Below are 12,792 nucleotides of genomic sequence, written 5' to 3' on the forward strand. Positions count from 1 at the left end.
TCAGTCTCTCCCCACCCGCCTCCATCACCCTCTTTCAAGTGAGTTACTGATCCACCTCTGGACAGAAATCGTATGTTTATTTTCTTTTCTTTCTCACTGCAAACTTCTGGTGGAAAATTGAATTTGATGCCCAGGGGCAGGATGGAAAATTGGGCAAAATAACTTATTTCCCCCCCTTCCAACCTTTTGCTACTCTTTGTAATGAATGGCAAAATAAGATATCTGTGGGAGATGCTATTCTGTGCTGGGTAGCAGGCGTTGCAATTTAGAACTCATCAATTCATGTTTACAGTATGAGTGTGAATATTGGAAGAGTGTGTCTGACTGCAGCACAACATGTACATCTCTCTGGTAGGGCTGCATTGGGAATATCACACGTCACCATTATGAAAAACTTTTTGTGGCATGATCAGAGATATCAAACATCATGAAGTGTTGTCACATTTTGTGCTCGTTATGACAGCTCATGTTCACTGACTGATTTGTTCAGATATTGCAAACAGCAGTCAAAGATGAGTGAAAAATACTAGAGAGCTGCGAGAATGTGTGTTATTTAAGGCAAAATCTGCAGCCGGCACAAAAAGGAAACCTTGTAGATTAAACCGTATATCTACTCATTATTAAACAGGGCAAAGCTAAATTTGGAACCACAGCCTGGCAATTCTGAATGTCTCCACGTTTCACTGATGTGTCTCCAATGATTACCATTTAATCAGCTGCAAATGCTCTTAATTACAAGATTAGTCTCCTACCAATTAGCCAACGTGCTAATGGTTCTAATCTGCCATTGAAGTCGACTGAATTCTAATTAGAGACTAACTGTTTCAATTCACCCAGGGCCCATCTAATGGGTCATTACCAACCTAGTTATCCTCATATAAACCAACTGCAGCAAGCAACACAGGTCCCATTTGGAGAGCAGCTGTAGAGGCTTTACGACCATCATGTGGGCCATTTCCATGCGTCATGAAACGACAATGTTTCCATTCCCTGAAAATCACAGAGGCATTCCGATGACTCACTGATGGAAATATTACACACTGGAGCATCGCAAGCTGTGTTAATGGCATATGCAGCCAGCGTCTTCTTAATTTTACAAAAAATGTAGGTTTTAAGATTGGAAAATTAGTGAACCTTGACCTTTAAGCGGAGATGGAGGAGCATCTAAATTCAAACAGGTAAAAAAGTGTCTCTCTTTAAAGCTGCAGTGATCGATATATTTTACATTAGCAATGAATCAAATGAGTATCTGTAACATGAAGGGGACTTAGTGACGAACTCACAGATAATTATCACCCAACTCTGCAGTCCCTGGCAGCTCTGCAGACATTTTTAAGGCATTTTTGGAGTGTTGTTTTGGTTTTCCGGCCTGTGAACGCATGCTATCATCATCCATGTCTCTAGTGATAAAGTAGGATAAAGCCACTGCACACCACCTGCTCAGCACCACACGACAGAAGAAAGCAGGAAGTGAAAATTGGACTTACATTAGTCAGATGTGCAGAAACACGACTCTAAATGAATGATAATGCTGCTACAGAATGAAGAGCAGATTAGGAACTTTACATATGAGCTGATAATTTGTCCATGTTGTGTTTACAGTTTGTTCTGCAGTGGCCAGGAATTGGTTAATGCAGCTTTAATGAAACTCAAGTTATATATCACTTACTTTCAACTTATCATAGTTATTGTCTTTTATCTATAACATGAGTACAGCTTCCTACACAACTTTGCAAATGACTTTGTCTTTTGTCTGAGGAGAAAATACATTTATACAAATATAATCAGCCACACAAAAGGTTCCCTGCCTAAAATAGTTTTCAAGTTTTGAAATATTCATGCAGAAGAACTGATCAGAAAAACACATATTAATATTAAAAAGAGCTGCCCTTAAAGCATTATATACTGAGCAATAAAACATGAAATCACCTTTATCTTCAGTCTCAAGTGCTTCACCAGTCAGCCTGTCTGTTTCTATAGCTAATGCTAATGTACCTGTATGCCTACGTGTAAACACAGTAAATTGTCCACGTATCCTTTCTGGCTTTTCTCTGCTGTCTTGGGGCCTCTGTCCTCTCTGTCTCCTCTATTGTGTGAACATTAATCATAAATTTAACTGGTTTCATTTGGACTAAAAAACAGTTATTACACATATTATATGTAATTTGGCTTACAACCTTTTTGGCTGAGCTAGAAGGTGACTTTTTATCTATCACTGAAATGAGGTTGATGCTACAGGATGACACATTAAGGTAGATGGACTGATGGACAGATCAGAGAAGGAGGATCCAGGACACTAGTGTACATGGCAGTGGGAAATGCATGTTTGAATTTTGGATGGGATTATCTGTAGGTGGAAAAGCTACTAACTGTAAAAACATTCATATTCATCTAAAGGAAAGGTGTTTTACTGTTGAACTGAACTGACAACAACATTTAAAAGCAAAAGCTTTAACCAAAGTCAGTTCAACTCTATGTGCGACCTGACCCAATGATCGTGCTATCATATTATGGGATTATGAGATATCTGTGGAGTCTTGATGTGTGTCTGCAATAAAAAATTAAGAGAGACACGCATTAAAACTCTTCTCCTCGCCACGGCTCACAGGAGGCAATCTCAGCCCTCTGTCCTTGTCAAGTTAGGGTTATAATAAGTAATTTAGGAGACTAGAGTTCAGTATCTGCTCAGGCTGCCACTTTTTTTTCCCGATTCAGATTTATTTTAGGAACAGAATTTTGGACTGGGTTGAACTCATTCTAGGCCACCTAAACACTGTGCTTGTAAACACTGAGCAGCCACATTGTGCAAGACTAAATGAGGGGAGGCACTGGAGCATCTTTCCTTTGCATTTTTAAAATTTGACCTGTTGTAATGAGCAACATAATGTCACTTAATTAGGAATCCTCCTTAGCAAAAGACAAGCATAGACTTCCGCCCATGTTTGGACTGCAGACGTTAACTTTGCTGGTCAGTTGATGGTGCTTTCTTAAAATCATAACCGTCAGCGTTTTGATGTCCCCTTGTGAAAATAGGATATCAGATATGTTGGATTGTGGACCATCAGAGTCGACTTAAACACCAAATATTCGTAGGTATTTTTCACAGAAGAAAGAAGGTTGGTTTCCAGGGGTGGTCAAGCATGTACCTTGAAGAAGCCACAGTATGTTGTTCTTCATCTCAACTGATCACCTCAGCAGGGATCTCACTGATCAGTGCTTCCTCTCAACTTGAAGCAGTGCTAATTAGTCTTACTGTTGGCTCTTAATAGCACGTGGCTGGCCACCCCCCGTCAATCCTGATGGTTTGTGATAATCATAATGCCATAAACTGTATCAAACCATCCAAAACTCCATACGATAAATATTGATCTGGATTTATCAAATGCTGAGGAGTGCAGGGATTTGAAGAGTATTGATATCCTCAGTCCTGGGGCTGAATCTATGAAACTCTTTTAGTTGAGACTCTCCACAAAGATAGAAATATGCAGACACATTCTTTCTGTTTGTTTCATAAGGTCGCACATATGAATTGTTGTGTTTCAATCATTGTGGGAATGGGTGCGCATGTAGGAGCCTCATTTCTACTCCTACAATCGTCAATAAATGGATGTAGAAACAGTCTCAAACATATTTTTTCATATTGATACTTCTGCCTTCTGCACCACTCATTAGACCTGTCAGACTTGTGGCTGTTTATAGAGCACGTACCACTAATTTACATGTACCTGTTAACAATCATCTCAGCGATACCTCAATCATCATTATCAAACATCAGAAGGGTGATTACTCTTTAGAGTTCACATTTAAACAGACTTCACAAAGTAATTCTCAATTTAGAATGAAAGTTTAAAATGAAAAGATCATTAACAGGGCGATGGCTCAAACGTAAATGAAATGACTCTGAGAGACATTTTACAGAATGCCGTGTTGACCATAAGATAATAACCCATTGGCAAACAACCTAAACCTTAGCTGTCTCTTGAAAACCACGTGTTTGCCTGGTTTGTAGTATGTGTGAAGTGTGCCGGACCATTTTCATTCCCAGGTTGTCGATTACCAATGTTTTATCACTCCCCACAGCACATCATGTAGACGCACAAGGTACCCTTTAGCCTCTGGTAATCAGTAGTCTGACATGGCAATAATAGATGCTCAGAGCAAGGTGACTTAGTACAAAGAGTGGAAAAGTCCACATATGGAGGCGGTTTGGGATAGGCAAAACACAGGACTTTCACCCAGGAAACTGGGGTTTGTGTCCTTTGTGAAACCAAAAAACCAACGTTGACTTACGTAACTCACTTAAGTTCAGTCACTTATATAATGTACTTATTTTAACCCAAACCATGATCTTTTTCTACACTTAACCGAGTAGTTTTGGTGCAGAATCCTAACCAAACTGCAGCTGTTTCACAATGTTAACCAAGTATTAGAAAGGCTTTTTGCAGACATCTCATACAGACGCTGGAGGGTACCTTGTGAACCTGTATGAGACGCTGAGGGACATGACAAAACATTGATATGTCGATATGGCAATGATAGTCAACGACCTGGGAATGAGAATGGGTTTAGTGTGCACATCTCACCCCACAATCTTCTTTCTGAATTCCAGTTTATGTGTAGGAAACACTGATTGGAAACATAAATTTTATTTGCCAGGAAACTCTTTTAAACTTGAAGCCAGCAGCATGCCAGTTTCAGACTCTTCAAAACACAGTCTAAAAAACTGAAGGTGCTTTAAAAGACAGCTTAAAGAAAGTTTGGATTTAACTCAAAGCAAAAACCAGTAAGAAATAGAAAAGGGTCTTACCTGCCCTGCACCTTGATGTCAGAGATGGCGTAGAAGTACCTGGACAGGTTATTCTCATCCACCATGGTGGCTCCGGTGGCTGGCTTCAGCAGCCTAATCCTCAGATCAGTGATGGTGAAGAAGTCCCTCAGGTTTTTGGTGGTATCCAGCTGACCGTACAGCGAGGCCATGTTGTGTAGCCGAGGTCCGGCAAAGAGGGCAAAGCGGTCCTTTATCTCAAAACGTACCGTCTTGTCGTTCTTCCACACGTAGCCTCGAGAGTAGTCCTCAGTGCAGATGATATCCAGCAGGGTGCGCTGGGTGAGGTCGTTGACTGTCTTGGGTTCCATGGTGAAGGCGTCCAGGCAGTCAGTGGCATAGAACTGGTACGGGGTCCAGGTCCGGCCGTAGTCAAGTGACTTCTCCAGGACCATCTGCTCCGGTCTGCCTGACTCAAAGGTAAGTATGATGTCGTCAGTCAGCTCGATGGTTTTGTTCCACGACAGCGTGATGTTAACCTGCAGGGGCTTTGGGTATTTCTTCCATGAGGTGGACTGCCAAAAAGTCGTGGGGTTGCGACCCTCAAAGTCAAACATCAGCTCTGGAGGATGAGCCAGCTCCTCAGTTGTGGCGTCACATTCGTTGTTGCACATATAAGGATTCTCCTATATAAAAAAGCAAATACAGCAGATGCACATGTGTAAGTGGACATTGCAATCAGGGAATAAAAACGTGTTTGGTGCAACTCTTGGATGTTAATGACTAAGACAGATGACATTTCCTTAGTTTTCTGCACATAAGTTGCCAGTTTTGGATATGTTCATTTATTTTTTAACATTCAAATATGTTATATTCAAACAAAACAAAAGCAGTTATTATACCTGACAGCCAGGTCAGAAAATATTTTTTTCACAATTTGCTGACAAGTTGTTTAGAGCAAGATTTAATTGCTTTTTGTATTAGGCGGCAGACTGTTACACTGAGTTTCCTGCTGGCTCCTTTTGGATTGTATCATCTCTCCCTACTACATGAGGAGTAGGTAACTCTACAGCAAGCTAACTGATAAAAATTTGATTAGAATTGATCAGAATGGTGGTGAAAAAATTTGATATGAAGGCCCAGGCTGCGAAAAATCAGAAATTTTAACATGCCGGTTTACCTTTGTGCAAGAAGAGTTTTGTACAAGAAAACGGACAAATAAGCTACACTCTGTAGTTAGAGGAAGAAAAGTTGAGCCATTGAAATGTCAAAAAGGCTGTGTTTTAATATTTAGTTCTGAATAAAATATTCAGAGGAAAAGTGTAATCCTAGAACACTTGTTAGTTATGAAGCAGCTCGCTGTAAAAGTCCCGCTCTCACTATTACAAACCCTAAAGCGTCTCCCAGGTTGGCTGTTAGTCCACTTTGCCTCGAAAGGTTATTTGTTTTTCCTGTGTCTTGCTGCTTTGCCACCCCATCATGATTCCACCACCGTACTCAATGGCAATTCTATCACATTTACGCCAACATGTATTTTATAATCTGCGCAAGCAATGTTGGCCCTGGAGCTGCAGGAGACAGTGACCCTCTCATTAAGATGACACTGCGGATCCCATATTCTCGTTCATCGCCATTCCTGCCTACACTGCCACCCAAATTGCCAGTGTAATTGATATTCCTGTGTGGTTTTGCAGCTGAGATGGGGATGGAATCCCGATGAGTGTTTCTTACGAAATACGCAAAGGGACATGCATTTTTCATGGGCCTGTGTCTGCTCTGTACCATGGACATCCACTGAGTCTGGATGTTTGTGTGAGTGTGTTCATGGGGGAGAAAGAGGAGCTCTTGATGTGTTTGCGTTTGTTTGTGAGAGGGATAGAGGGGTTGTGTTTGCTTGTGTGTGCACATGCAGTATGTATCCTTGAGAGTGTGTGTGAGTGAGTGGCAAAGGGAGAGAGAGCTGAAACAGAGCCAGAGAGCACAAGACACACTCCAATTGACATTCCTCTCACCTCTGCTCCAGGAACAATGAGGTTAAGTGCGGATGAGATTCAGATCAACTGTAAAGCAGTTCGATAATCAGCAATCATCCGACACTCTACACGCAAATTTATCTAAAGGTGAGCGCGGTGCTATCTGCAACATTACTCGCTTATCTCTCCGCTATTGCAGTCCATTCAACACAGACCGGCACTTTGTGGAGTGAAGATCACTGGCAGGAATACTGATAAGCAGACGCCATTATATTTTATTTGAAAAGACCAATGGCTGCTTTTTGTCTTTAAGAGTAAGTGCCCTAAATTCCTCTCGCCCCAAAGAAAAACATTATTCGATGCTTTATCTTCTTCACAGGAAGATGTATGTATGACTTGCCTGTTTTTAGATAAAGATCTTCGCAGTCCATTTTATTTCCTGTGGGACTGATACGCTATCAGCGACCTGCTTGTCAGCTAGAGGCGATAACTGTACGACGAGGTAGAACAAGACTGAGGGATTGTGGGTCACCGGGCCTGCTCGGATGACTCAAAAGAGCGTCGCATGATCCAATTAGGAGGGTAATGAGGGTTATGCTGCTAAGACAGAGAGTGAGAATAAGGGAGAGTGGGAGGCGGGGAGAGATTGTAAGAAGGGACCTTTCTGCAACGTGTTTTTTGAAGGAAGATCTCAGCTGCTAAAAGTATTCTCCTCTCACGCCCATGCACACCCACACACAAATGCAGAGCCAACATGAAGCTTGAAAGGCCGCGCTGTAGCCTGAAAACAGAAGCACAGAGAGGGAGAGATCTGAAGTGGAGCGTTGAGGGGTAATAGGGAGGACAGTGGCAGCCTGAGTTTGGCCACAGGGACAATAAATTGTTCTAGTGTCAACTGTTTGCCAATGATGTGTGCTGAGGCTTGTTATATTCCCTACTTGTGCTTGAACAACCTTGGAGGTCTGCTCAGAGCTCAGAGCTCAGACCTTGACCGTGGAGAGCGAGGGAGGGAGGGAGACACAGATGGCGTAAGAGAAAGTGATTTCCCCGTTGAAATTCAACAGCATGAATTTTCACTTATATTTATTTCATTTGTTGTCACGGTTAGGTTCGAGGGAGCAGCGGGGGTCGGCTGCCTCCTCCAAAATGGGAGCCTTATTCACCGACGATATAAAGAAGTCAGACCGCAGCGTCCGTGGCTAATGAGAAAAACAATTTCCCGGCTGAACAGTGAGGAGCAGAGTAAATAGAAGCTTTAAAGAGAGAGAAATTTGCTTCATCACGCCAGCAGAAGAAGTGTTCAGAGACCAGCTGAAAGCAGTCATAAATTCAATCCATAACCATTCTCTTGCCACCTGCCTCAACTTCAGGCCTTCGGGGAAGCGATCAGTCTAACCAAGGAGCCGGTTCACATGTAGAAACTGGCCGGGGACAAACCTTATAAACAGCCCCTTCCATCATTAATAACCCTCAATAATGTGAAGATGCTTTGCCAATCTCACATTAATTGACACGAATAGTATTAAATGTCTCCAAGTAATCCTCTCCACACAAGAACGGCTTCATACAGCAGCTGATGCTGGAATGATAGAGACTTAGAGAAAGGTCAGGACCTTTCATCGGATTTCCTGTGGTGGTTATTTAACAACAAAAACAGTGCATTATGAAGATCAATACCTTCTGTGGTCATTTAAGACCCAAGGCTTCAGTGCTATGCTGGAGGCAGCTATTGAAAAACAATAAGGCCTCTCAGCTTGATCCTTTACCTGTGATCATGGCTGTGGGAGAGGGAAATAGTCAGCAGAGACTCAGAAAGCAACAAGAGTTTTGTACCAAAATGAGATATCGACCGAGTGAAAAATGTGACCTGTCCTTATGAAAGAATTGCTGTCTTGAAAGTATTATTTAGCATGGATTACTATCCAAGTTAAAGGTTATCGTGGTGTCACTTTTAACCATGATGTAGCGTGTTTTCATGTCACAGAATTACTACATTTATCTCACTGGATGATAATACACATATAATACTGTCATCATCATCCTATGGCATGCTGCTTTACTCTGTTGTATGTATGCAATATATGTATAAGCACATGATATATATATATGTACATATGCGTGTATATATAACAGTATATGTCTATACATATTAAATGAATTACTGTGAATAAAATATGCTAAGTGCTAAAGAGGCTCTCCACCAATTTTATGCATTATCAATTTTTGGAGTGTTTTTCTAAAGTCTAAGACAATAACCCTGATGACATCACCATGCACAATTTTGGATTTCTCGTGTGTGTGAGACGGCATCAATTGTTGTTCTTCTAGCACATTTTTGTGTCAATATTGCAAAAATTTTATTGATATAATTGATGTGCAACAACATCACCATGATGTCATCATGGAGAAAAACAAATTTATAACAGCCTTCTTATTCAGCACCACACAAGCTGCTTCGTATGCTACATACAGTAGTTTTCATCATAATACTTTTCATTTTATTCTGTGTTTGTGTTTAAAGGAACCCCATGAGCTCATGTCATAGCACTCAGATAGTCTTTCTAACTCCACACCTATTGACATTACATACAGTGCTACAAGGGCTTCTAATGTCATGTCTCTTATTGGTATTGCTGACATCTCCATTGCCACCATGGCTGCTGTGTAACTGAGCCCAGCCGGTTTCTATCAGTGCTATATGATCCGTCCGGGGGCAGTGGCTTAATGCAGGAGGCCTGAACAGCAAGTGTGCCGCTAGTCGCGGCTAATGATGTCCCGATCCCTGCAGCCTATAAGGTCAATCCAATATCAGGGTGTCACACAGTAGGAGAACAAGAGAACAAGGAAGAGCAAGAGACAGAGACTTGAGCTGGGAATGTGAAGCCAAATGTCAGTCACTGGAAAAGCAATCAGGTGTCCAGACTGTCATGAAGGCTCAGTGGATATTTAGAGGTAATGTCGTGGTTGTATTCAGGAGTTAATTGAGGTTCTGTGAAAGGAATCAAGGAACACAGTGCAGAATATATTTGTTGCACATCAATTATATCAATAAAATTTTTGAAATATTGACACAAAAATGTGTTAGAAGAACAACAACTGATGCCGTCTCACACACACGAGAAATCCAAAATTGTGCAAATACACACATCATGCAAAAATCCATGCAAACAAAGCACCAAGCACACACTCACATGCACAGGATGATGTGATGTCAGACAGATGTTGAAATGACTGACATATAGCCTACGAGCCGGACAAAGTGCAACCTGTTGATGTGCCTTTTGACACGAGATGTGGCTCAGCAGATAAATTCTCTGGCCACTGACAGCTCCAGTTGAAGGATGGGTTCAGGCAATCCAACCAATCAGTTCAGTTGACAGATTTCTGGACTTGAAGCTCAGATCAGAAATTGAACTCACCAGTTTTCTACTCAAGTCGTCTCCCTTAAGGCGAGCATGTTATTCAGCCATTGTGACATCTTAGCTTCAAGTTTAAGATGCTCTCGCTGTTTCCTTTTTTTTTTTTTTTTTGGAAATCACTCTGAGACAGTGTTTAGTAAATGCTTACTGAACTAATTTGGCTCGACTTTGTCTGACTGATGCACTCTTCTCTGGAAAAAAAGCAGAAATATTGTGCTATCAGTTACCCAACAGTCGGAAGGGAAATTTATTTTGGGTATGAACGGAGGCCCGCAGCACATAAAGGCATCATTCAGCCCATAAATTACACAGCAGTTCTGTCAGATGCCACAACACAGTATAATAATGGTAATTATAAAACACAGTTTGTTAGTGAGTTGCAGCAAATTCCTACTCATCAGACCACAGGTCAATCATATCACGACTCATACAATTTTGATTTCTGTCAGAGCCTCAGCCGACCTTCGCGAAACATATTCAACCCGCACACCTACACTGATACAGTACATGCATACATTCAATAAATACTGTATAGATAGATGGAGGATGTCAGTGAGAGGTTAGAATTAATGACAGTGCACTTCCACTGCAGAGCCCCTTTAAGGAAACTGAAGTTGATGATGATAATGAACGGACTGACTGTGCATCCATCCTCTCTCTCTATTTATCCTCCATTACTCTCGTACCTGACAAGGCATATACTTCTTCTTAACGTTGCATAATTATCCATTTTTACATTACATTACATGACTTAAATGCACCACATAAAATACTGTAAACCTTTTTAAATTCTAAGACAGATACTAGTCAGAAAGGCTGTACACAAGCCAGCAGTTTATCCAGTTGATCAGAACCATTGAGGTGCAACTAATTGCGTCATCTCAAAGGGGAAAACTGAAAATAAGAAGTTGATCTGCTAACTGTCATCACAGTTTACGATGAGCAGTTTGGGTATTTATTTTACTATTCACTTCCATTTCCTCCTCTGGTTTAGTTTGGCTAATCTGCGGGTTTGTTCAGAACCTGCAGTATACGACCATCTGCCTTCTTGGCCCGTCTGATTTTGTTTTACATCATCACTGCATTCCCCAATCTCAGCACTTGGTTAGCAATAGCAATAAGGGCTGAAACTGCTGTGACAGTAAGACAAAAATTGTAATAAAGCTGAGGAATAAACCTGAGGCTTCATCTATCTTTGCATACACCATTCAAATTAAAGCTACAGTGTGAAACATACAGTAATATAACACTAATGAGTCTGCGACCTGCGTGCACTTCACTAGTTTGTGCTGCGCTCTCACCAACTTCCTCGTTACAGAACCTCTGAGGTTGTGAGAGAAGTCTCTCCCACTGGACCGGAGGTGTTGCTGGATTAATCATCCCATCATCCTGCTCGGCCTTACACCTCCTAACCTGCCGCATGACACCTGCAGACCTGTCGCTGGCCCAAACCCCCTCTATCACACCTCCGGATGCCCATCCTCCTTCATTGGGTGCACCAGAGGAGGAGGATTTGACAAATGACAGCTTGGTGATATCAGTCGCCTGTGATTCAGTGTTCAGGGAGTTGATCCAGGACAACAAAAATGGTAGTGTTTCGAGCTGAAGTACCACTTGACAAAATCATAAGATGCCTATCAGACGCCGCAGTAAATTCTCAACTTTCAATCAGTGGAAAAAGGCAAACTCTCTTTGCCCTGCACTTGACATGGTGTCTCAATGTAACTGAGGAGGACTCGTTTGCGGTGATACACGGAGAAGAGGCCAAAAAGGATGATATCAAGGTAGATCTAGGTCAGCGTTTTAGAAGAGGGAATGCTCAAGTGTATAGTGAACACAGAGACTGGGTGTTGATCCTTTCAGGGCTCGGTATAAGCCCTGGAAGAGACAGCTGAGATGAGCCATGGTGAGATATTGGGAGAGTCAGAGCTTTGGCAGAAACTCAATAGAGCTTTAATGACCTGCAGTCAGGGCCAGCAGTGGCTCACAACAGAGCCAGGCTTTTCATTCTTCTGACCTTCAGAGGAATGAAGGACAGGAGGATTGCTCATCTGACCTGTGAGTGCTCCATCATATCATATCAGAGGTTGGAGGGTTGTGAACGTCTGAGACCTGACAACAGGTAATGGCAACTCAATATCATGCATTGGAGAGAAACGCTATCCGGTTTGATAGCCTAAATGTTCAGGACATGTGAAGGATTGCCTAAAAAGAAATCCTGACATTCGAGTGTGTTAAAGTTTGCCAGTGGTTCCACAGGTTTTAAGCTATTTAATACAAATCACATGCTCTTTACATCACTGCTTCTGCACGGTGTGCTGCTATGTTATACAACTTTAAATGCACTTCTTATAACACTCAACTGGCAACCATTGTCTTACATTAATATCTGCATAGAAAGAAATATAATGAATATTTTTCTTATTCCATATTTCTTATGATATATTACATACTTTCAGCTCTTTAAGCCCCTAAAAAGTGAAATATCAGAGAAGGAAAAACACTGGTTAAAGTGCTCATAAACAGCCGCAGCCTCTACAGGATCAAAGTTTGACCTCTACCAGAGTGTTTTGTATTTTATTTTGAAGATCGGTTCCCCTTGTTTGTGGATTAGCTGTACAGTATATTTAAAATG

General features: G+C 41.6%; 1 protein-coding gene across 4 annotated transcripts in view; it reads right to left on the reverse strand.

Annotated features, from left to right (window-relative positions):
- The window catches only part of LOC143329870 (netrin-G1-like), a 62,202-nt gene that overhangs the window by 27,040 nt on the left and 22,370 nt on the right, over positions 1 to 12,792 (reverse strand). For all 4 annotated transcript variants that reach the window (XM_076745990.1, XM_076745992.1, XM_076745991.1 and 1 more), the window contains one exon: positions 4,808 to 5,451. In XM_076745990.1, coding sequence (XP_076602105.1) covers positions 4,808 to 5,451 — 644 coding nt within the window. The remainder of the gene's footprint in view (positions 1 to 4,807; positions 5,452 to 12,792) is intronic.

Source organism: Chaetodon auriga, chromosome 12 (assembly GCF_051107435.1).
Source record: "Chaetodon auriga isolate fChaAug3 chromosome 12, fChaAug3.hap1, whole genome shotgun sequence".
Taxonomy (NCBI): domain Eukaryota; kingdom Metazoa; phylum Chordata; class Actinopteri; order Chaetodontiformes; family Chaetodontidae; genus Chaetodon; species Chaetodon auriga.